At 45.5% G+C, this 24,978-nt stretch overlaps 6 protein-coding genes across 6 annotated transcripts; 3 read left to right on the top strand and 3 right to left on the bottom strand.

The window, feature by feature from the left end:
* Nucleotides 1-189: 189 nt before the first annotated feature.
* Nucleotides 190-1,683, top strand: AWJ20_4102 (uncharacterized protein; the record flags this gene model as incomplete). The annotated part of the gene is made up of 1 exon (XM_018881158.1): nt 190-1,683. One exon carries the CDS (start codon nt 190-192, stop codon nt 1,681-1,683), a length of 1,494 nt encoding a protein of 497 aa, XP_018733775.1.
* An 8,936-nt stretch (nt 1,684-10,619) lies between these two features.
* PUF4 (Puf4p) lies at nt 10,620-14,072 on the top strand (the record flags this gene model as incomplete). Its single annotated transcript, XM_018881157.1, has 1 exon — nt 10,620-14,072. The coding sequence occupies one exon, from the start codon at nt 10,620-10,622 to the stop codon at nt 14,070-14,072; it is 3,453 nt and encodes a 1,150-aa protein (XP_018733774.1).
* Nucleotides 14,073-14,514: 442 nt separating this feature from the next.
* TRM1 (Trm1p) lies at nt 14,515-16,239 on the bottom strand (the record flags this gene model as incomplete). The annotated part of the gene is made up of 1 exon (XM_018881156.1): nt 14,515-16,239. The coding sequence occupies one exon, from the start codon at nt 16,237-16,239 to the stop codon at nt 14,515-14,517; it is 1,725 nt and encodes a 574-aa protein (XP_018733773.1).
* A 441-nt stretch (nt 16,240-16,680) lies between these two features.
* Nucleotides 16,681-17,232, top strand: AWJ20_4099 (uncharacterized protein; the record flags this gene model as incomplete). The annotated part of the gene is made up of 1 exon (XM_018881153.1): nt 16,681-17,232. The coding sequence occupies one exon, from the start codon at nt 16,681-16,683 to the stop codon at nt 17,230-17,232; it is 552 nt and encodes a 183-aa protein (XP_018733772.1).
* Nucleotides 17,233-17,839: 607 nt separating this feature from the next.
* AWJ20_4098 (uncharacterized protein) lies at nt 17,840-18,475 on the bottom strand (the record flags this gene model as incomplete). The annotated part of the gene is made up of 1 exon (XM_018881152.1): nt 17,840-18,475. The coding sequence occupies one exon, from the start codon at nt 18,473-18,475 to the stop codon at nt 17,840-17,842; it is 636 nt and encodes a 211-aa protein (XP_018733771.1).
* A 3,943-nt stretch (nt 18,476-22,418) lies between these two features.
* AWJ20_4097 (uncharacterized protein) lies at nt 22,419-24,590 on the bottom strand (the record flags this gene model as incomplete). Its single annotated transcript, XM_018881151.1, has 1 exon — nt 22,419-24,590. The coding sequence occupies one exon, from the start codon at nt 24,588-24,590 to the stop codon at nt 22,419-22,421; it is 2,172 nt and encodes a 723-aa protein (XP_018733770.1).
* Nucleotides 24,591-24,978: the final 388 nt, after the last annotated feature.

Here is a 24,978-nt window from a genome sequence, read left to right as displayed (position 1 = left end):
TTTCACGGCAATAAATATTTTGCATTTTGAGATTCCCGATAACCCGACAGAACAATTATAACTAAACAGTACGAATTTCTGGGTCCAGAAGATCGGTTCGTATTTTGCAGGTCAGTCAGTTTCAGATTAAATTTTTGAGACCATATTTTTGTTAAATATTACTATTGCGGTTTTGGAGTTAAATGTAAAATGTCAGTGGTTCCAGAATTACCTGGGTTTTACTATGACAATGACAGAAAGAGATATTTTCGTATTATAAACACCGGTCAAGCTACAAGCCAGGGTTCCAGCGATTATAGCATATCGGCGGTGGCCGAAGTGAGAAGAAGACGAAAGAAGAGAAATGTCGACCAAAATGGAACAACCAGTCGGTCTGGTCATTCTTCACAATATGGACCTGGAAATGGACTTGGTGTACACACATGCTGTTCAAATACCTCGAACAGACAAGGCAGTCTGATGTCCAGTCTGTATCCATATCCACATGGTAGTGGGAGCAGCATAAAGCGATACATGCTAGCAAGCTCTGTCAACCCACGAATCAACCGCACAGCCCATAGTACAATGTTGATATCAGCCATGTCCCAACAAGCACATTGGAGTCTTGAAATGGCTTCGACTAGCGATAATCTTGCATGTATCTCATGGAGCCAGAAAGAGCAGGTTCTCGTTCTTGGCACCAAAGAAGGACAGTGTTCAGCAGTCTCAGGAGAAGAAATGGTGACAGACACGACATCGCTGATCGTGAGGCCGTCTAATAGTAATTCGACGTATTTATTGGGAAGTTTCAACTCGGAAGTCACTTCGTTGTCACTATCAGGAGACAGTATGGTGACTACAAGTTTAGGAGGACCAGGAATGAGTGGACATCTAGGTTGTACAATAATGAAACCAAACGATGCTAGTAGCTATATACAGTTCAAATTACCGGAACGAAAAAGTGCATTTTGCTCTGCTGTTCGTGAAGACCCTTCTGGTCCCTACACCCGTCTTGCAGTGGGTGCTGATACCTGTGCTTTTTGTATTCATCCATATGTCAGTGGGGCATTTAAAGAGCGGTTTGATACAGGATCCGATGTGCTGGCTGTAGAATATGTCGATGAATCACCCAGTTCTGCAAACAGCTACTTACTACTTGCCGGGTGCAGAAGTGGTAGTCTCAACCTATTAGACCCACGACTCCCGTCTCGGCACCTGACTCCCACCAAACCGGTCACACAAGCGTTTCATCCCAGTGCTGTGACTCATGTAAAGTCTCTGAATGACTCACGATACTTGCTTGTGAGCGGCCTCGAAGACACCTTGGCCCTGTATGATCTTCGATATGTCAAACCAGGGGCTGGACCCTCTAACAGGACCCGATCACCCTATCTCAAGAACCTTGGGGCCCCAAGCAAGCCAGTACTCACGTATAATGGCTACACAAATCTACACACTTCACGCCACGGGTTCGCAGTTGACAGCGCTTGCAAAAACTTCGCTGTTGCCTCGGACGACGGCAAAGTCTTCATTTACAATATCTGGACAGGAGACAATATCACCAGCAGGCCCCTCCGAAAGTACCCATTCTTCCCCTCTGCAGTAACATGCTTAGAATGGGCACCCTCCGGTGGACTTTTTGCTGGATACGGAACCTGTCTACAGTACTGGTCCTGGGCGCCTTTAACCGACCAGCTGGCCTAAACTATTTATTAACATAGAAACATTGCAACAAACCCATCGTCAGATGTGCCTCCGGCGGCTGGGGCTCCGCCCCAGACCCCCGTGGCTCCTGCTTCGCAGGAGATTTCGGTAGGAAACCGAGCACTCTCTCAATGTACGGGTGAGACGTGCTTCCGGTAGCTGTGGCTCTGCCCCAGACCCCGTGGCTCCTGCTTCGCAGGTGATTACCAATTTCTCTCCAGAGATTGAAAGAGGGAATGCTGAAGAACCTTGCAACCCCGAAATCTGATACTGTCCTCAACACTCCTGATCCCAAATGTAATAAATTACCATTATCACTTGCCAAAACCCGAGAGGGACCCCGACACTTCGACTCGAGCGCAGCGAGAGGAGCCACGGGATCTGGGGCGGAGCCCCAGCCGCCGGAGGCAGTCAGGACCCGTGGCTTATCAGTCTGCATAGTTCATGCGAGATAAGCATTCAGGGCAGGGAGACGTCAATTTAGGAAGATAAGAGCTACCCCTGAGATAGCTGGCAGGTGTGGGGTGGTGGCAGGGGAAAATTTGACTGATTGGACCCAGGATCTGGTAAGTGGAGCGTGTGCTGGATAAGGAGGTGTCGGAGGCCCAGGGCCAGATCGACAGTCGCCAGGCCGACGAAGCCAGGAGTAGAAGGCAGATGGGCAGAAAGGGACATTGGCAGAAATTGGCAGAACTTAAAACTGCTGCAAGCGAGAAATAATATCGGAGAAGAAAGCAGTCTTAGCGCTGCACATGCGATACAGGTGCTTCTGCTGGAAATAAATAGCGCTCATGGAGGCGGATGGAAGCCAATTAATTCACAGAAACTTATGCATTTCTGCAGCAGCCGAACCACAACTGGCTAGAACATTGAGGTTGGCCAGAGCCCACTACTGTGGGTTTTGGAATAGGGTATAGTTATAGATTATAAGATTACGGTAGGTTTAGCAGATGGCGGCTGGTTCGATTGAGGTCATCAACTGCAGCGCAAAACCATTAGCAGCTATGTAGCGACAATACTAGCGAAGCTAAGTCTGTTCGAGAAAAAAGGACGCTGTTACAAAGGAGAAGGGGAAAGGAATAAATAAACGTCATAGTGACTGGATTAGTGTGGTGGAACTGTGGTGTTCGACGTGCTATAACTAGAGCGATCAGATACAGATACTAGCAGGTACACAGACCGCTTCTATTTGTAGAATGCTGATTAATTATCGTAGAAAAAAGTTCAATTGTTGGTGGTGAGTTTATTCGTTTGAGACTTTCAACTATTTAATTGTAATATCTGGCAAAAAACTAAAATATAAGAAATGTTACCCACGACAACAGAGCCAACGAGAACGTTAGATTAGATTGTGAATAACTGCTAGAAGCAAGGGAGAAACAAGCAAAGTGGACGTGACGAAACAAGTCAATGTAGAGTAGCAGTAGTAACAGGCGGTAACATTAGTGGTAACAGTAAGTACACTGCGCGAAGATGAACAAAAAAGCGAGATATACTATCAATTAAATATGAATTAAAGTTTAACGGCTGAACACACCTGAAACATCCACGAACAGGCTTCGACTTGGCTGTAACCTCCGAGACCAGTAATTGTCCTGGCGCCCACACAATCTAATTTAAGGAAAATCTATACACTAATTAAAATATACGCAATGGTAAATATCTAAAATTGTAAATAGAATCACACAGCAGATAATAGACTTCGAGGTAAATGATTAAATGGCATGGGCCGAGACACGATATACATACTTACGTAGAACACAAAAATATATGTACATCATTCAATTCAGTGATACAAATAATATAAGAAATGAGGTGACGCCTTGGGCAATATAAATCAAGGCGTATTAATAAGAGATTGGTGACCGAGATGGAGTTGCAACTGCACAGTGGCTCTGTCATTTGATCCCTTGTACCGTCTCATCACACAAAAGCATCATCTATGGTTCATTTCGCACGCTATCCGCCTGAAACTATTCACAATACACACAAATATCAGACTCCAAGATCTAAAATACAACCCCATGATAACTATTTAACTAAACAACAGACCCAGACCGTCTTCCCATCCCCACTCCCGTTCCAACCAGGGCCTTCACACGCCGAGCTCAGTCAATCCTAGGTCCTAGGCTCTTAGTTTAACCCGGCCGGGACGCCCCTTGCAGCTGAACACGACCGGTGCTCACCCGGAGCAGGTCCCGATATTAAACTCCAGCCCAAAGTTAAACATTAAACAGCGAGCCAATGCCCTGCCCCTGACCCCCGCAGCACCGACTCTCGCGAAGCGAGAGGAGCCACGGGGTCTGGGGCGGAGCCCCAGCCGCCGGAGGCACAAATCCCGGGTGCCCACGCTGCCTCCGGCGGCTGGGGCTCTGCCCCAGACCCCGTGGCTCCTCTCGCGAAGCGAGAGTCGGTGAAGGGGGGTTTTGGTGGAGCCTGCATGGATGTGCAGAGGGGCGATGGTTGTTGCAGCAACAGAGGGAAATTGGGAGTGGATCCAATCCTACCAGAGTAAGTCAAGCAGTGCCAAATTTACAGCAATTAAATTGGACGCTACCCATGTCATTATTATTTTTATAATTAACCTACTGGGTTGGTGGTGCAGAAAAAGGAAAAAAATAAAACCACAAAACAGAATATCCAGCATGCCGAAAAAACAATTATACAATTAAAAATATACAATTTATAGCTCTGACCGTGCAGATACGCACTGTCGTGCTGGTCGACGGTGAAGGAGCTGGTGTGTGAGTGAGCGAGAGAGTGCGTGTGTGTGTGTCAGGTAACTGGGCTCTGTGGTAACTGTAACTACCGTGGTATGGTCTCTTAGCTAATAAAACCAGCCAGCTTATTGTTATACTTGTAGGGAAATAAATAAATCAAAACAGGGTATTACTACTATTGTCACTAGACGCTAAAGTTGATTTTATATTTGGCTTGACTTGCCATTTTATTAATATTTTTCCGGTTTCCCTCAGTTCTTATTTCTTTCTGTATTTTATCGCCCTGCCTGTTACTTTATTACTTTAAATTTTTTTTCTCGACCTTTTGTCAATTTATCTTGCTGTCTTGCTGTCTTTTTTGTCTTTTACTAGCTTGTCGCAGCTATTATCACTGTTTTTTTTATATATCTATTTCTGCTCCTATTTCTGCTTCGACTACTGCTTCGATTAGTGCTTCTATTCTAGTTGTTCTATTTTTATTATTTCACCCATTGCTTCTGTTCCGTGTCTCCATTTATTTCGTTTCTCCATCGACGTATTATATATACTAGGCTACGGCATTTAAATCAGCCACTGCACTGCACCGGCTCGGGATTCTAGTCGTCTCGATTCGGTTCCATTTTCTCAACAGAACTCACTTATAATTTGGACTCAGCTTGACTTGGTAAATAGTCAATCAATCAATTGGTGAAACACAAATTGCTCACTAACAAATCAACCAATCAATCAGCCAACCAGTCCATCAATCAGTCAATTTGTCGATTATTTCCATCTCGAACTAATAGATACTCCTACCTGTTCAACACTCACCCCCTGTGAGACCCGCTAAGTAAATATTCGACGGCAGTGATTTTCAAGCTCGGCAGGTTTAATTGCAGGAGCAATTGTAGGGCTAATTGTAATCTTAATTCAACAGCCACGCTGTAGTTTTCATTGCTGGTTGGGATATATCAGTCGATTCATCAGGCGATTTTGCAGCACTTGCGGATTCGGATTCAGTAATCTCAAGTCAATCGGCGTGTTTTCCTAGTAAGTTTAGTTAGTGTACCTCCTGGCAGAGTGCGTTGGGTTGCAAGAAAGAGCTGCAGCCGTCATTTCAGGTTTAATTAGGACTACCGTTTGTTGACGTGCAGTGCAGATAGACTGTGAGTACAGTGAGCTGCGGTCAGTAAGTGTTAGGTGAGTTGCATTTTAAAATTGCCTCGTAAACTTGTACTTTTTTCTTGTATCACAAAGTCGACATTTCATTGTAAAAAAAGGTGGTTCTTCTATGGGTTTTTGTTGATTCATGAAGAGTCTCAATTGTGAGGCACACTCCGGATAGATAGCGACCAGCCCCTGGCACACTTGCAATAGTATACACCGCTTTAAACAGAGCATTTGACTAATAGTGAACAAACCGAAGTCCGCCAAGGACCAGCAAACCAGAAAATCCCAAAAAAAAAATTACAACTTGAAAAAAAAAAAATTGCGAATCTACGATATCATGGCATTTGGTAAATCATCTGTGATGGTAAGTAACTGAAATGATGACTGTGAGGTTGTAGGGATATGAAGGATTGAATATTACATTGGTACATGATACATCGGAGGGACTCATAAGGGACTCATAAACCGAACCAGAGGATTAATGGTACATGGAATGACACAAGGAACAGAGAATTGTACTTTCTAGGAGGAAGACTATTAAAGAGCTAAGTCGTTATACAAGCGTTCAAGTGTTTAGAGAATACTCTGGAGAGATCATCATGAAATATATAGCTATACCCTGTGAGAGTGATGATGGAAATACATTTTACCCTTGGTTGATTTGACAGAGACAGATCAGATTGGTATTGATCTATTGGATTATTCACATTATATTTCTAAATATTATACTTTAGAGTATACAATTAGAACTTGTGCTATCTAGTCGGTCCCATTTTTAACGGAACCGGTTCTTGTTAAGTATACTCCACACTTTACATCCAATACCCGGTGGAAAGTGATACCCGCTGGCAGCGATGACATGACTATAAATCACAGTGGCATGTTGTTTTAAGCTGAGGATCCAATCTATGAATTTGATCAATAATGTTTGTTCGGCTTATTGGTCTGATCTCGGCCGGCGGGCTCGGCTGGATCATGTTTTGGTTGTGATACGATGACCCCCGCTATAAATTTGTTTTTACCCCTTTATTCTGATGTCATTTTCTCGAGGCGGCATTTAATTGATAGATCGCCGGTAAAACATCGGATTATGTCTATCAACTGTGATGCATTTTCGTGCGAGTTTCGCGGTGGTGTTGGTCGGGTGAGATGCCGGTCTGTGCAGTTGGGAGTTTAGAAAACGGGCTGCTTTTTCACTGCAAGCTGGCTTGATCCACCTGTTAGCAGGCAAGCAAGCAGGGAAAAATGGCTGCCTGGACAGGATGATGCAGTTGGGAGAAAGACCAGCAGGAGGTGAGCGGTGAGTTGTTGAACAGGGAGGGGAAATGAAAAAGGGGATTAGGAGTGATTTATCATTTGGGCTCAACAATACCCTTTAGAGTTTGGTGATAGGTAACGAATGGAGCTGGTTGGCCGAGCTGATAGGCGGAAGCAGCAGATAAAAGGAGTAGAAGGTTGGCAGCGTGAGCTTACGAAGGCACATTGGCCAGATTATACCAAAGAAGTAACGTAGAGACTGTTTATTAAGGTTGTTTTTTGTTTGAATTTTTGGACGACAGATGTTGCAACGGAACGAGAACTCCTGCGAAGCAGGAGCAATGGGGTCTGGGGCAACGCCCCAGCCGCCGGAGGCAGTATTATCAATCGAAAAGCTGCACCGAAATAATAATAAACATGAAACACACAATACCGCGATCGGAGCTATACACGGTATATCAGGGGGGGTTAGACAGAGATTGTGAAATCGGTATTATTTGGCTGATAATAATTTGATACCGGTGGTTCTGATAGACGAAGGAGGTGTAATCAAGCCATGACTAGGACCGCTGGCTATGTGATAGCTCTTTCATGCATGTGCATGTGCGTGTGTACCTTTGGGGTGATGTGATAAATTGCTTTTAAATTAGGATCGGCCGAGATATGCAAGGTAGCACGGTATGGTGTGCAGTGATCGGCGTTGGAGTACATGGACGATTGATCGATAAGGTACAGTACAGTTGGGAGTTGACACGGGCCGGACTTAAGCCAGAGTTGACGTGATAGCGGTGGGAGTGGGATGGAGATGAATAGAGGGATATCTAGGTTTGAGCACGGAGAAGCAATGGTGGATAACGGGAAAGCAGTGCGGAATGGTCTGGTTTGAGGGAAGAGAGCGGTTTCTTTTGTGGTGAATTGGTGATTCTGGTGGCTGCACGGGGTGATAGCGGCGGTAGCCATAGGTGTAGCATGGCAGTAAGATAGTGGATAAGGACACGAGCAACGGATAAGGATATGGGTATTGATAGGGACGTGGGCAGAGAACGAGATCGAGGAAGTCTCAGGCCCGAATGAGGGCTAGTCGGGCACGATGCGAGGATTAGTGGATGATGCGATTAGCGACTAGAAGTATTTTGCGAGGTATTTACAGACTAATTACAGGGGTACAATGTACTACTTTGTATGATAGCGGTATCGGCGTCAACGACCAAAACCGTCAATTACCCCGATGTTATCTACATTATCTACGGCCATTATACTCTGTGGTCATACCCGTTGGCACAGGTCAAAGTTATGTCGGTATCAGGTTGGTGTTAAGTCGCCCATTCGATCCGACATTACTACTCCGAATCACCAGATCTGGTAAATCAAACTTACCGGCGAAAGACCGACCAGATTGCAGCTTTTTTAGCAGCGTTGACTAATTTTTAGACTGATGGCTTAATCTATCGGCTGCTTCGTTATTCTTTGTCTGCTTGATTACCTGCTGCTTATATGCCTATTCTGTGGTCGTTTTTCTTTTCCTCACCCCCAAAGCAATCGAGCACATGGATCAAAGCCGCTTTCGGTCAGGTCGGCTTTGTCCATATCATGCCACGCCTGTCATGACTGACATACCCCCTCAGAGTGCCTTGTTTCCTTTTATTTCTGCCATGGCACGCCAAAAGTACAGGAGGTCGAGATTAGGTACGAACTATTGATTGCTGCTGACTTTATTTGGCGTTTTTTTGGGGTACTTTTTATAGCCTGCATGTTACGTGTGAGCTCGTTCTTTACCTGATTTGTTAGCAGCCTGTCGTTGCTGTCGAGTCATAATGGATATGGGATACAGTTACTGCGGCATGATAAGTCAGCAGGTTTTTTTTTTTGTTTTTTTTTGGTGATGTCGCTCGCACCGTATCTCCGTACCCGTATTACCCTAGTTACCAGAGGTTTTTTTTGATAATACACCAGGATTAGTAGTACTGTTAAAAGTTTACCCACACCTTTTGCCCCTACCCAGACCCACGCCTAAACCGCTTCAAAACAACCACCAACCCACCCCACGCATCTGCATACGACCTAGTGTCGCTAGTACCATGCTCATCATGCTTTTGACGGATACTGACGGACCTGAGATAGCGGTAGGCAATTGTTTTGAATTGGCTGGTGGTATTGGGGGTTTCCGTTAGTATGCAAATTGGCACGGCTCTGGAGTGGGTTTTACGGGCAATTACGACCATGACCGTTTCAGTGCTGGTGCTACTGGTGCTGTCGGTGCTGCTGCTGCTGATTTTGCCGGTATCTTCGGACCCGCACCCAGTGACAATTGTAAATACTGGCACTTGTCTGCTTGTCTATGGTGATTCAGTAACCACAGTGATTACCTTGTCTACCGTATTCGAACTGCTATGTACTATTTTTACCATTCCTATCAGCGACTGATTTTTTACGTTCACACTGCTATCAGCTGCCTGTTATCTGCTGCCTGCTTAATAGCTGCTATCTCCTTTGCTGCTATCTCCTTTACTACTGTTTTGTTACCTGTTTGTTACCTGTTTTGACCTGCTTGTGGCCTGTTTGTTGCCAGCTTTGCTGCTTGTTTTTGCTGCCTACTTGATACATGCCTTACCTTGTGGCGTGCTTTGCTGCTGTTTGCTGCTGATTACCCTGTTTTTTACTTTGATACCACTTTTGAATACCCCCTTACCTAATACCCCCAATCTCTAATTACCCCATTAATTTTTAAGTACCCGATTACCACCTGGTCGCCCCAACTCAAATCATTTTTACTTTGTCACTAGTCCTCTCTAGTTCGGCTGCTATTTACAACTCGGCTACTGCTACTACTCGAGCTGCACACATCATACCCCCATTCAGACCGCAGCGTACCTTGAAACGAAGCTGGCTGCAACGTTTTGGGGTGAGGCGCGATAGATATGCAGGGCTCGATAGTGTGTGCGACGGTGATGCATGCACGACGCATATCTGCGACTGCATCTTCGGTTGCCTTCGTTATAGTGGTAGCATCAGGGTTAGTGATGTGATCTGGGTGGGTACTGTACTTTTTTTGTCTACTTTATGGAGTTGATTACGAAATTATTTTGTCTTGGTGGGTTTCCAAACGAAATTTACGCTGGCTCATAAAGTTTGTTATTGGACAAGACCATCACCGGTCAGGGAAAAAGTGTACAACCCTGAGTGGTGATATTTGTGAAGCTGTGACAAGAGTTGGTTGAGTAGTCTCCCCCCCCTGAGTATATTGCAGGTATGTACTGAAGGTGGTTTTTGGTGGTTGATTGTTGATAATGAGGTTGTTTGGTGAATAGCTATGGGTGATAATTGGAGAGGATAAGGTTTTTTTGTGTCTGGTTATTATATCTTTTTTTTTTTGTATGGAACTTGAGTTTGAACGGTGTTGATACTGTTTGTCTGTGGCAATGTATGACTGGGTAGCCAGGAGTGGGTGATTCGAATGTTGAGGTGACAGGTAGTCACATTTGGTGCATGATTGGATGGAATTGGTTTATTTTATACCTCATTTTGCTATTGAATTCTAATATTGTGATTATACTATTGATACCGGCTAATCGCTTATACCGCTTATAGTATGTCTCCTGGATGCTTCCTCTGGATAATGATTCATGCTTCACTTGTTTGGTTTTTTGTTCTTTTTGTTGGCACGATACTGTATCAATGTGAATTGAATAGTATCCGAGTTCCTTGACCTTCAAAGGCTAACCGGTTAACCGTCTCCAACAATTACTAACTCTGCTCCAGTTTGAAAGGCATGAACTTTCTGGCCGATCCATGAAAGTTACTACTCCTATCATGGACGCTCATAGTCCAGATCACTCATTTGATGATAGTTTTTATGGAACCCCTTACCAGTATCAATATCAGTATCCACAACAACAGCTCCAGCAGCTCCAACATCAACAACAGCAACAATTGTATCAGGAACAGCAACAACAATATCATCACCAACAGTACTATCAGCAACATCAGCAACTCCAGCATCAAGATTATGCCCATTATCAACAACAGCCGCAACAGCGTCAGCAACCCTGGCAGCCTCAAGAGATGGCATTCCATCAGGTCCAGCCTCAATTCCAACCTCATCAAATTCCATCTGATCAATTCCAGCATCATTCCAACCCTCCTCTTGTAAGCTCAGGACAACCTGGATCTGGATCTGGTTTCGCTGCTGCTGCCACTGCTGCTGGTGTTGCTCCACCTCCATCACTTCTTCATCCATCGCTTTTGAGCAGCTCCTCGTACTCGTCACCTTCTTCTTCCGCATCATCTATTTCTCAAAATAACCGCTCAAATATGAATAACCAGTCTTGTACTTCGACTGGGTCTTGTACAAAGTCCAACACCAACTCGGGTTCCAACTCCAATTCGTCGAGCAGCGCCTCTTCTATCTCATCTACACACCATCAATTTCCTTCGTATGGAAGTACTGCTGATTTCTCATCGACCTCAGAACCAGTTACTCCTCCTGACAGTAGATTTGCCATTTCCAGTTTCACCCCTGGGAGTATTGGTGGTGGTAATGGAGGTTCTGGCAAACTGGCAATTGCAGGTCTTGGCGGGATCATGTCCAATAGTACTTCTGGAAGTGGCATTCCAAATGCCATGTATAACATATTTCCGCTGGCTGGTGGAGATAACCATTGTTTTGGTGTTGGCGGACCACTTCTGAGTCCTCAGGAGAATGGAAGTCGTACGTCTCATGCTCAAGCACAGCATGGATTGAACCTTGCCAATGTTAACTTGATGCCTGTGGGCAATTTGGCCTCACCTCCAATTGATCGTGACCGTATGAATAATGGTACTTCTGGAGATGTCAATGGGGGTACTGTTGGTGTTGTAAATAATGGTTCTCCTGTTGCATCTGGTTCTGTTAGAGGAACTGGTTCGATGCCCATGTCAGTTCCACCATCGAAATCAATGCGCAATCCTCTTCATCCACATGTTATAACTCCACCATCTGACTCGATGTCGACTATCCATACCTCATCATCGTCGAACACTGTTACTGAGGGGTTTATTTCGGACTTGAACAGACTGTCATTGACATCGAATGGCAATAATGCTCGTTCTAGTATTGGTGGTTCGTCTTTCCCGTCGTCTCCTGCTCGTTATTTGTTTGAAGGAGAACTTCATTCGTATTCGCCTCCCCCTTCGACTCCTCCATCTGTTCATACTAGCCAGACTTCTCAAAATCAAAGTCAAAATCAGTCTGTTCTGGCAGGTGCTACTCCAGCGAGTTCTAACGATGCAAGTGCTATTTGTTTGACAACTGCTTCGGCAGCTTCTCATCAAAGAAAACCGTCGTTTTTGCAAGCAGAGACCACTGATGACAAGTTCCCGATTCTTGTTCGCAGGGAGAGCAACGGGTTCAAGACATCACCCTCGGCAGGACACGGCTCAAGACAGTCTGTTTCAGGAGCTTTGGTCGACTTCTTGGATCCTAGTCCTATTCTTTTTGATGGTAATGGGGTTTCGACCAGCGGAGTTGGTGCTGGAACTCCTGGTACCTCATCTGCTACAAGTGCGGGTGGGGTTGCTCCAAATTGGATAAGTGGAGTTCACAACAGCATGGCCAATGGTTTGAATGGTAGTGGACTTGGTAGTGCAGTGACCAGTTCTGGTTCAGGCTCCAAGTCTAATTCTTCATTATCTGTTGGTGGTGCTAGTGCTTCTGGTCCCTTTATTCAACACTCGCAAGCTCAACCCCAAGCTGCTCCTCGTATGGTCTATTATACACCACCAATGAGATCACCTGCTGCTTCTCAGGGCTCTTACTTTGACAGAGGTCTTATTACTGAGAACTCGAACTATCGCATGATGAATCAGGCAGTGTTGAATGAAACAATTCCCGTATCGTCTATGACCTTGCCACCATTGCTTAGCGAGAATGCTCAACCAGCTTCAGGAATCCTGCCAGTGACAGTCGAGACGTCTTTGCCCATGCGAAACAACCCCGCAGTATCAATTGCCACCACCACCAAACCGAATGGTCACGAAGCTCTCCGTATTATCCAGAATCCATCTGCTGTCAATAACTCTGCTAGTAGCGGAACTGGCCACGCTAGTGCTGGTACTAGTGTTGGCGGTAATGGTGCTTCAAATGTTGGTTCGAACAGTGGATCTCGTTCAGGACGTCAAGTCAAGTCATCTGCTGCTGCTGACCACGAACTGAACAGATATGCACATGCTTCACTAGAAAGTATGAAGGATGAAATCTATTCTCTTTGTAAAGACCAGCATGGATGCCGGTTCTTGCAACGTAAACTGGAAGAGAAGAATCCAGGATACTTGAATATGATTTTCAAGGAGACATATCCTCATGTTGTTGAGCTCATGACTGATCCATTTGGAAACTACTTGTGTCAAAAGCTGCTTGAATATGCCACAGACGAGCAAAGAACTGTGCTTATGAGAACCGCAGCACCTGATTTGGTGGCTATCGCCTTGAACCAGCACGGAACACGGGCTTTACAGAAGATGATTCAGTACATCAACTCCAGTGAGCAGGTTGATATGATAGTTGCTGCATTGAAATCCAATGTGGTGAAGTTAACACAAGACCTGAATGGAAACCATGTGGTTCAGAAGTGTTTGTACCGATTGTCACACGAGGGATCACAGTTTATATATGATGCGGTTTGTGAAAACTGTGTGACTGTTGGCACTCACAAACACGGATGCTGTGTATTGCAACGATGTATTGACCACGCATCGCCCGAACAAAAGAAGCAGCTAGTCAAGGAAATCATCAAGAACGCATTCACCCTTGTACAAGACCAATTTGGTAATTACGTGGCACAATACGTGCTGGACCTAGGAAACAAGGAGTTTTCAGAACCCATGATCCACCAATTTGCGGGCAAAATTTGTATATTATCTGTACAGAAGTTTTCGTCGAATGTTATTGAAAAGTGCCTGAGAATCGCAGAGCCAGAAACCGCCAGTTTGTTGATTGAAGAATTGGTTCGTTCGCCCAAACTCGATGAGTTGTTGCGCGACTCGTACGCCAACTACGTGATTCAGACGGCTCTAGACTACGCTCAACCGGCAGTCCGTCAGCGACTAGTCGACAACATTCGCCCCATTATACCCTCTATCCGCTCGACACCGTATGGTCGACGCATCCAATCGAAACTTTCCAGTGGCCAAGCCGCCAGTTCCGGATCAGTGACACCGTCTGCTGCGCAGACAAGTCAGGAATTCACCTCGCCCGTGGGCGATTTTGAATGGCCTTATAGAAGCTAATGTAGAGCATGGTAACCAACCACGGAAACAGCCACAGCTCGCACTCTATTCTCAACGCCTTCTTCTGAAGCGCCAACAAGTACATATCGGAACATTGTTTATAACCAGTGATCATAGGCTTTGATTAGACGATTCTTTCTTTACCTTCGTTAGTCGATATTATTCCAGTCTGTATTATTATTACTACTACTACTACTACTATTATTATTATTTTATTATTACTCTATACTATTATATACTATATTTATTCTACTTCTCGCCTGTTGCCTCCGGCGGCTGGGGCTCCGCCCCAGACCCCGCTGCTCCTCTCGCTCCGCTCGAGTCGTTCCGCGACGGTCAAGTTAACTCCTGCGAAGCAGGAGCTACGGGGTCTGGGGCGGAGCCCCAGCCGCCGGAGGCATCAGAGCCAGTGGAGTCGTGACAGGTTGATTATGTACAGGAACTATTTAGCTTTGGCTTTGGGGCCCCAGTTTTCGGTGGGGTTGACCTGGTAGCGCACTAGTTTGGACTTGCGCTGTTTCTCGAGCTCGGATGCTTTGGGGTGGACCTCGAAGGATATGCTGTGTTTGGTTTCTAGGGTCTTGAGAATGTTGCCGCCAGGAGAGGTGGGACTGAGGTTTTTGGTGTCGCCTTTCTTTTCGAGTTTGATCCATTCGCGCATCACATCCCAGATGAAAGAGGCTGTGGCGTCGGTTTTGATGCTAGCAGGCTGGCAGTGGGTGCCAGAGATTCTGTATCCGCCGTTGAGAAGAGCACTGGCAAAAGTTGTGAGAGGAGGACAGGGCGCTTTCACGACAGAAGATAGATGTGGTAGAGACACGAAGAACGGCGTGTCATCGAGTTCTGATTTGGCTACAGTTAGCATACCTTTGATTCTTTGGGTCGTTTTATACACATTGGTGTCGAGAGTATCGTGGATCTCAAGCATTTTGGAAACGAATTTCTCATCGTGAAGTGGTCCTCCCCACATTGGACCGGCCACATGGTGGACAAATCCACAATGTTCACAGTTGGATGAGACAGTGGGTCCTTGGGCATACGAATGTTTGTATGTGACGTGGTTGTTCTTTTCACGGGCAGTGGCTCTTCCGAGTGGTTGGCAGGTGGTAGTACCGCATCCGCTACAGTTGTATACAATCATGGTTTTTGAAGCATTGAATTTGACAAGAGCAGGCTGGCTTCGGACTCGAATGAAGCATCGAACGTAGAAATCAATTGACAGCGAGAGAAGTGGTTCAATGGCTCTGCCATATTTTGCAGCTGTAGATGCAACCATATTCAACACTAATCTGAGAGCAGCTTCATGGCACGAGTCATTGTTCAAAGTATTACCTCCATATTGAGAGAAACATTTCTCAGGATATGAGTTACCAGCCAAAACAGCCAGATCAGTGCATGTCACAAGAAGTAGACCACCGTCGCACACCGATTGCACAGCAGCATCCATAAAAGGGGTAGCACTTCCATATGGATCTAAATCGACTACGTGGACATTTTTGGTCTTGTGTTGGTACATGACAATATTGGCATCACCTTCGTTGGGGTATACTCTGCTGCCAATTTGGTTGTGTTCGACATTGGCGTGAATAGATTTAACTGCTTCTTTCGAGAAGTCATTGGCGATAACTTTTTTGATATAGGGGATCTCTTTACCGTAACGGATAGCTCTTAATCCACTGGCTGAAAGAGCCTCGATAATTTCGATATATGGTTTCGATGACTCGGCGGCAGTGGCACTATTAGCTTCGCTCATAGGTGTGTCTTGAGTAGTGGCAGCATCCGTTTCAGCTTGGGTCTCAGAAGTAGATTCTGGTTCGACTTTTGTTTCGGTGCTTGGCTCAGAAACTACGGTTCCCTCGTCATTTTCTCTCTTTCTTTTCTTGTTGGCCTTGTTTTTTGCGTTCTTGCTTCTTTCCAATCGAGGAATTAGAACCTGTTCGTTATAGATTTCCGACCAGGCCCGGATTCCTACAATACTGATATCTCTGTTGAACTGTTGTACAGGGTTGTAAAACACAGTATTTCCTTTCGGATATAAAATCGAGGCCTTTCCCTCTGTAACTTCGTCATATTTTTCAGTATCAAAAGGCTTATTTTCAGTTGTATTGACTGAATCAGATACCGCTGGTGCAGCAGCTGTGCTGTTAGGAGTGCTGGAGCTACTCATTCTGAAAATTTGTCTTTTTCTGAGCAGAATTCGTGATCCAGTCGTTGCAAAAACTGGCAATTTCCAAACTTTCGAAGCCAGGTTGGGCGAAAATTAACCTGTTTGATTCCTCGATGAGATCAAAATTTACAAAATATATAAAATAATTTTGACATGAAAAATTCCTGCCGATCTCATCTCCTATCTCGCATTCTCAATTGCAGTTGCACGGCTGTGCAGACATTCGAGCCCAGTTACTACTGGCTTGCCCCATGAGCGAGCTTCACAGGGTGCTCATCTCCAGATCGTCTTTAGATTGCCAGAGTCTGATTCAATTGCACGATTCAATTGTTAAATTTTATTTACAGTTTTTGGCCTGATTGATCTAGAACTGTTTCGCGTGCATTCAAAGGTCGTAGAAACGTCAACAGATCAAACAAAACATCATCCGACCAAACAGAAATGAGCATTGACGAAGGGGCTGATATTCTGGCGCGGGTTCAAAGAGCCGGCCTGTTAGCCGATTTCTCTACTGGTCCACAACAAATTCCAACTGACGGAACAACTCCGTCTCCGCCATGGCCACCATTGTTTGAGGACAATGGACATGATGCCGACAGCGAAGACAGCGACGACGAGGATGACGACGATGACAGCGGACACAACCAACGGGTCCTGGATGCTCAAAAAGAATGGGACGAGTCCATGCGTCAGCTAGGGTCCCTGTTTACACTCATATTCTTCCCAATTATTGGCAAGTTTCTCGGCAGGCGGTTCTCTTATTACTGTAAGTGTGACAACATTTTTTACGAAACGGGTCTTGCCTCCGGCGGCTGGGGCTCCGCCCCAGACCCCGTGGCTCGCTTCGCTCGTTGCTTGGACCGTGGAGACGGGGTGTTTCTGTGGCATCGTGGTCACTGGCACAGGGTCTCAATGCTTGGAACTGATCAAACTAACATTGTAGTATGGAGACAGTACCTGGATTACCGCTACGCTCCTTCCAAGCCATCGTAGTGGCATTGGCAGTGTGCCCCGGCTGCACTAAAATCATATCATCACAAGTATTTATTGCATTGACGAACGAAATATATATTCTCCGATATACAAACATAAACATATTTCACGTATCCGACCGGTCTATATTGTGTACCACAGAGGGTCATAGAACAGGGTCAGATGCTGGAGAACCAGCTGAAGATTCTCCCAGGGTCTCCAAATGTAGGAAGATTTGAAGTGATAAGTATATTATCGTCCTGTTCACCGCTCTACTAGACCTATAGAGGTATTCGGTAATGAGGCACTCAGAACACTCGGTGTATTAGTTTCCACTGCGCTGTCTCTAAGCATTTACTCCATTCTTAGGTAGTAATGACAGTGAGTTAAGATACTAGTGCTGGTGAACATACATTCAATACCAGCAGGAATTTCTCCTTCTTGTGTGAGCTGTGCAATCTGCAATCTGAAAATGCAAGATCTGATCTTAAAACTCACCATTCAATTGCAGCTAGGCCTGAAAGAATCAGTTTTTTGCAATAGATGCAATGAGGATGACTCCAATAATCCCCAAGCTAGACCGAAACCAAACTCAAATAATAAATGTTTAACGGTTCACCCCAGAGAACTAGGCTCGTGAGAGAAGACTGCTGAGTTTAGATGATGGTGATTCAGTATATGAGACGTTTCTGAATGGCGTCTCGATATCCTTGAGCGATGGTGCTACAACGTTCTTATAGACTTTATCGTCTAATTTAGATACGAGCTCCTGGACATCCTGAGGCACTGCCTGCCAATTGGGCACTAACGTGTCAATGTGTTTATAGGCTTCGATGAGAGTCTCACAGAGGCAGAGAAACGTTTGAGCCAGGTCTGGCACAAATGGTAGGTGACATACGCTGAGGTACGAATACTCAGGAATTGAACTGGTTGTTGGTGAAGGAATAAACGCCAAAGATGAGGGAATAGATCCGCTCGAGTTACGTCCTGCCCGTAAATGGTGCTCATTCAGTGAAGTGGACGATGAAACAGTCGACAGTGACGTCTCAGACTTGACCCGAGCTCTAAACAACCTCCTTCCAACACCCACCACACTCTTTGTTCGCGACGTAGTGGGGTCCGACTGGGCTTTTATCGACTCGTACTCCTTGAACAGCGCCAGCAGGGCTTTCAAATAATCGGTCAGCGAACCGGCATGGCGCTGGATAATAGACGGAATCGACCCTCCTAAGTAAAAAAAATGCAGCGTCGTCAGCGTCTCCATCTTGAAATTGTGTTCAAAGTCCTTACTAGCAATAAACGTGCTCGACGTGTTGGCGCGAAACAGTTGTTTCGCGTTCCTTGTCCCTCGTTAGCATATGACACTTCCTGGCCGGGGACATGCCTCCGGCGGCTGGGGCTCCGCCCCAGACCCTGGTTGCTCCTGCTTCGCAGGAGATTACTGGCACTCCGACGCTCGACTCGAGCGAAGCGAGAGGAGCCACGGGGTCTGGGGCAGAGCCCCAGCCGCCGGAGGCACACACCTACACCCCCAGCTGAACACTTACAGTGAGCACAGGTACTCGAGAGAGGCTATCCGCTTCTCTATCGTGACGGGTGGGTACACGGGAGCCATGGTATGTTACTTTGTATCAGTTGTGTGCGTTTTTGTCGCGTAGCTCGTGCCTTGAGTGCTACTTGCGTTGGTTTGGATGAGTTTATGTCAGTGGGCGTGATCTATAGTAGTATCGAGCGTGAGACACTGTTGCGAGCACAGACCTTATTCGCAGTGATGTCGCGGAAATCAATCAATGGGAACTGGATTAACGAGTGAATAAAATGTAATTGTTTTTGACAATTGAAATTGGCGATGTCTTCTTCTATTTTTTGTCAATTAATTGATGTAACTGAAGAATGTCTGAGTCAATTAATTTCAATTGAAGAACTGTCGTGTCTTGGATAGACGAGAGTGAAAAGCTGATTCTGGTGTCTTTGTAAGGTTGAGAATGTTGGGTTTCGTATTCCAGACGTATCAACTAGTTTGTGTCGAGCTGCTTCTGAAGGTTACTCGGTTTGGGTTTCAGCGTTTCAGCAGTTCAACGTTCTTGGCCGGCCGACTGACTGTCTGTCTGAGATGTATTTTTATCACGATGGTCTATTACTTTTGCCAAGAGATTATTTGCGAATTGGAACTGGTTCTAGTAACTTTTTTATGATATCGGAGATAACTACTCACAAATGTCGTCTTCTGAAGGGTTCTAATCACTAGACATTAGATCGGAAGTTTTTGTAGACTGTTTTACCTGATCGGACTACCCTGTGCAGTCAATCTTGTCAAATAAGGGGTAATTCGGTGGTTAAAAAACGCGCCTCTACTGTTATTATGCATTGGTGCGGATGAGGAAATGACAATTTTCAGCCAGGGGCCCGCATATCCGCATCAATTAATACTCCACCATCTGCACCACATCTCACTTTCCCTCACTTCTCCTCACTTCTTTCTACTAACCTCTGCCGCGATCGTCGCAGTACTCTCTCCTGAACAGCAAATTTCCCTTGCCTCAAAATGTATCATATCTGCTGCTGTATATTACTTCTGTATTAGCTATGTGCAGCCTGTCCAATATCACGTTTTGAGGAACATTAAGTACCACCCTTAACTTAAACTCTTCTCGTGCACACTCTGCTACGTGCATCCTGTGACGGGGAAGAGAGGTTCTGCCTCCGCCGGCTGGGGCTCCGCCCCAGACCCCGTGGCTCCTCTCGCTCCGCTCGAGTCGTTACGTCGGGTTCACCTTGATTCTTCTTACTTGTTCTTTTTCCAATTTTAATGGTTAACGGTCTCTAAGGGGTGCTACTTAGTGGTTATCAAAGGACACTAAATGTAAATGAGGTTTTTGTCTTAGGTTTTGACTGGGTTAATTTCTGGATTTTATGGCATGAGAAATTGCAAAGCCCGTAATATGAATACCAGTCTGAGATTGTTTTAGTCTGTAAATAAAAAAAAAACTGTTCGCCTGTGTTGAAATATTAGACAACTTTTGTTCTGTACTGTGTTATTTTGGCTGCTCACTTTATATTCGATTTGATTGAATTAAATGCTACCTGCATATCGAACTCAGGGGTAATTTTCGCCAAATGCAGTTAGTACACTACTTGCAGGGCTGTAAGTGGGTCATTTAATACCCTGGCGGTGGTGTAGAAGTGGCAATATCACATGGCAATTTATGTTAATATATATTTTGTGATGAAATATTATTTTTAGTGCCTCTTGACCGTATTTGCATCTCTTGTTTTCTTATGTTGTGAATTTCTTATAACGTTGTTAGAAGGGATAGTTGAACATAAGACGGTACTAATTAGTTGTTCCTGGTTCTGGAACCCCAGCCCAACACCAGTGAGTTGCCGTACGATGATAAGATGGCGCTGATCTGATGTGATCTGAATCTAGGTCCACAAGTCAAAGTCGTCCATGGGAAAGTTCAAAGTAGCCCTTGTGCTAATTGCGATCTTTTGCGTGTTTCTCGTGATTTGCCTGTTTGGCAGTCTACCTCAGCTTCAGTAAGTATTGGCCAAGAGTTGGTGTTGAGAAGGAATGCTAAGTGGCATCACCGCAGTTGGTGATCGTACTTCCGTGAATAACCAGAGGGACAAATATGGTACTAACTCATGATTCAGAGACACATGGCTTTCGAGAACTCGGCAATGGCTTATTGACAACCCTAGACGGGTGCTTCATGCACTGGATCCCACGGGAAAGACCGAACGACTGGCCACTGGTCTCTGGACCAAACACTACCACCACATTGGATATATTGTACCAGTAAGTCGTTGGTTCTGTGATACAAAACCATATCTCAAACTTCAATTCATAGTTCTGTCAATCAATGTACCTGAAATTCACATCAGAGACAGCAATTTACAGTTCTGTGCCACCGCCCGACGCACGACTCGAGCGAAGCGAGAGGAGCAGCGGGGTCTGGGGCGGAGCCCCAGCCGCCGGAGGCTGTCCCCTGCCACCCAGATAATTCTAACAGTACAGGCCGGGTACATAGTGGTAGTAACGGTATGCCTTTATTTTTTCTTAAAGGATGTTTGTTACCGGATTCCGATGAACGGGTTTCATTACGTTGCCATACCGGCAGTGTCATGTCTGCCGTATGTGAGCAGCTGGCTGGCGGTGTTTTCAAACCCGGGATTTATTAGGAAAGAGAATCATGCCCGAGTGCTCAAGAAGTTCAGATTTGATAATCTTATATTCATGTCGGATAACATATGTTCCACGTGTAAATTCGAAAAGCCTGCTCGAAGTAAACACTGCTCAAGCTGTGGTGGCTGTATTGCCATGATGGACCATCATTGTGTGTGGATTAATAACTGTGTTGGTTACTATAACTATCGGTGGTTCTTTTTCTATGTGGTCAGCAATGTCGTGCTGCTCACATACGGGTTTTATCTTACACGTGGAGTGCTAGCACGAGATTTGGCCCGTCTGATAGCGAGTGGAGATATTGTGCCAAGTGGTTTTCTCGGTTGGACAGCATGGGTGGTAAGTTTGACATGGCTTTGTGTTCCTTGAGATGAGAGTTGTGTGTTTCTAACGAGACCTAGAGCATAATGACATATAATGACATCAACCGCACTGCGGGCTCGCTGATGCTTCTTTGCGGGATGCTTTTTCTTGTTGCCGGCGGATTCCTCGCAGTGCATATTAAATTTATTTATTTGGGTACCACCACTAATGAGTCGATGAAATGGGATGCCATCAACGAATGCATTGAAGACGAGTGTCTTTATTACTTTGGATACCCCGACAAGTCTCTGGACGCGCTCAGCCACGCCAGAAACGAACCCACTATCGTGCTCCAAAAGCTCAATGACGGAACCTATCACCGAAACCTCAAACCGTCCGAGAACCAGCTGGTTTCAGAGCGCGGTCTTGTTCTCCGTAAAGTCGAAGGGTTCCAAGATATCAACAACATATACGATAACGGGTTCTACAACAATGCCCGCGAGCTGCTGTTCCCGTCTCCATTATAGCATCTGTAATTATAAAAGCTTCCACGAATGCATCAACTGCCTCCGGCGGCTGGGGCTCCGCCCCAGACCCCGTGGCTCCTGCTTCGCAGGAGATTGCGAGGACCGTCTGGTTTTGCCAGTCACTTTGTCACCCGAAATCTACGCTGTGGTATATGAAATACAAATCATTATCATTACTCATTACTTCGTTAAATATCATCGTCCTCACTGTCTTCAGCTTTGTCACCAAATATCATGGCAAACAGACTGGATGGTGCTCGATCTGACTCGAGGGCGGAGTTTTTATTGGGATCAATAGTCGCTTCAACCTCAGAAGAACTCGCGCTCGCCTCAGATTTTGGTTTGCTCTCTTGAGTAGTATCTCTGCTCGGTTTCATGGATCGCTTTTCAGATGAATCTGTTGTGATTCCAATAAATGGCACCCCAAAACGCTTGCTTAATAGCCTTTCGGGAAAGAAGTCCGTCACTCTGAAAGTAGAAGCGTCATATTCAGCAGGAGTCTGTATCCCGGTATCGTTTGTGGGCCTCCCGGTGCTAGAAGTAAACCTACTAGCAATGGCTCCTTTTAGCGGCCGGAACACAATTGCTACTCTCGTAAATTCGTTAAGTTCATTGATCCATGTTTCATGACTAAAACTCGTTGGCCGGATTTTCTTCAAGGAAGCTGCAAAGGTGCCTGAAGTACCAGTTTGGTCTGAATAAACTTTCAAAACATTTAGATATCTCTGTCGCTTTTCGAGGTCTTCTGCATAAGGATATTTTGTGTTAGATAATGCCTCGTGTGCAATATCCTGTGATAAATAGGGTAGGTTATCAACCTCATCATCCTCTGCTTTTGAAGCAGAAATCCCACTACCAAGCTTTTCATCTGATTCCATGCCTGGCACTACAGATGGCTTCACTTCGGGTTTCAAGTCAGGGGAAATTTCAGTTTTAATCTCTAGCTTCACCTCAGAATTCACTTTGAGAGTTTCATCAGGTTTTCTATCCAAAGGAATTACGTTTCTACCATCTTTAATATCGGCGATTCTCTTCAAAGCATCTTTGCTCAACAGATCAAAAACAGATTGTCCAGGGAGCTGTGGCTCCTTGAGCAACTGTGCTCTTGATTTCGAATCCAAGGTGGTGGTGTTCTCTCCTCCATCATTTTTGCTTGTTAAGATAGTAGCTCCGTTTCTTTCAATATTCTTCATGTTTTCCACTCTGTTCGATATTTCAGCCAATTGGTCATTTAAAACCGCTACTAACACATCTGGAAGAGGGTAATCATTACCCTTGTATAATGGCCGTGATGAGAGCACAAACCCTGTTGGTACAGGTAATCCATCAGCACATCTGCGTTTCACAAACTGTGCCCTTGGTTCTTTCTCGCTACTAATATTCTGACCGTTACGAGATAGCTTTTTCATTGGTCTAACAAATCTTGGTTTGTCACTCTTTAATACTTCTTTCGTGTCATATTTCGGATTCCAATTAGATCTCACCTCTTCGAGTCCATCCTCATCGTCATCTTCATAGCTAGCAGCAATGCTGAGATTCATTGCCAATTTCCGTTTCTTGGTCCTAGGATTTAGTCCGCTTCGCTCGCTAGAATCTCGTGAATCATCGCCAGTTCGACTTGCTAATAAAACTGGTAGTTCTGGCATATCAATATCGTAACCCAGACCATGGCTATTATTACTTGGTCTAACTGATAGCACAGTGTTTTTTGGAGCTATCTCATGTTCTACAGAACCAGATCTGTCTCCTAAATCAAATTTTTTCTTCGATTTCGGACCAATCCCTTGACCAGGCCTCCATCCCATTTTAGAAAGAATCCCATATCCAACAGCGTCCACAGCTGGGACTGAGGACCATGCCGACTTAGCTGACAGGCTCCTGGCATCATCATCACCAGCAGCACCACCCGTAACAAGGGACCTAATTCTGCTATCTAAAGAAAGTTCTGCAGACCCTGCTGCTTGCATTGATGCTATCGATGTCAATCCTAATTCCAGCAATGACTTTCCTGACCGAGAATCAATGGTATCACTCACTGGTACCAGAGTTATCGAATCTTCCTGATCCCGTAGATCTTCTTCGTCCATGAAATCCTCTGGTCTCGAATATTTAGGAGATATCGTCGAACTGGCACCCGAAGCCTTATCCTTTCTAGACGAGCGAAACGACGAAGGTGCCCATCCCTCCTTGGATCCAACAGTATTGAAATAGCCGGCAGAGAATCCGCCTGTAAACGCTCCATGGAACCGCTCCTTGACCCGCTCGCTTTCATCCTTCCGTTTCCACCTCGGCATGGACTCAACCGCAACATGCGATCCAGACGAATCGTCGAACAATGCTGTTCCATATTGAACAGACATCTTTCCACGACCCTCAATTCTCTCAAAGCTCCCTGATCTGAACTATAGGTTTATGTATTCCACTAACTTCACCACTCCATCACTATATACTCTCCTCTTACACGCCAAACACTCTCACTTCGGCATGAAATATCGTACTAACGGGGGTTTGATCTATCGGGACCGGGAGAATGCCTCCGGCGGCTGGGGCTCTGCCCCAGACCCCGTGGCTCCTCTCGCTCCGCTCGAGTCGGGCGTCTACGTTCCCAGCAACCCCGCGAAGCGGGCACAACGGGGTCTGGGGCAGCGCCCCAGCCGCCGGAGGCACGGCCACTACCGCAAATTTCAGTCACAGATAAATATTTTGGTCATTAGAATATAAACAACAGAAACAGAGGGCCATATACAC

Source organism: Sugiyamaella lignohabitans, chromosome C (genome assembly GCF_001640025.1).
Source record: "Sugiyamaella lignohabitans strain CBS 10342 chromosome C, complete sequence".
NCBI lineage: Eukaryota > Fungi > Ascomycota > Dipodascomycetes > Dipodascales > Trichomonascaceae > Sugiyamaella > Sugiyamaella lignohabitans.
Note: the sequence above shows the minus strand (reverse complement) of the source record. Positions and strands in the feature narration are given on the sequence as shown.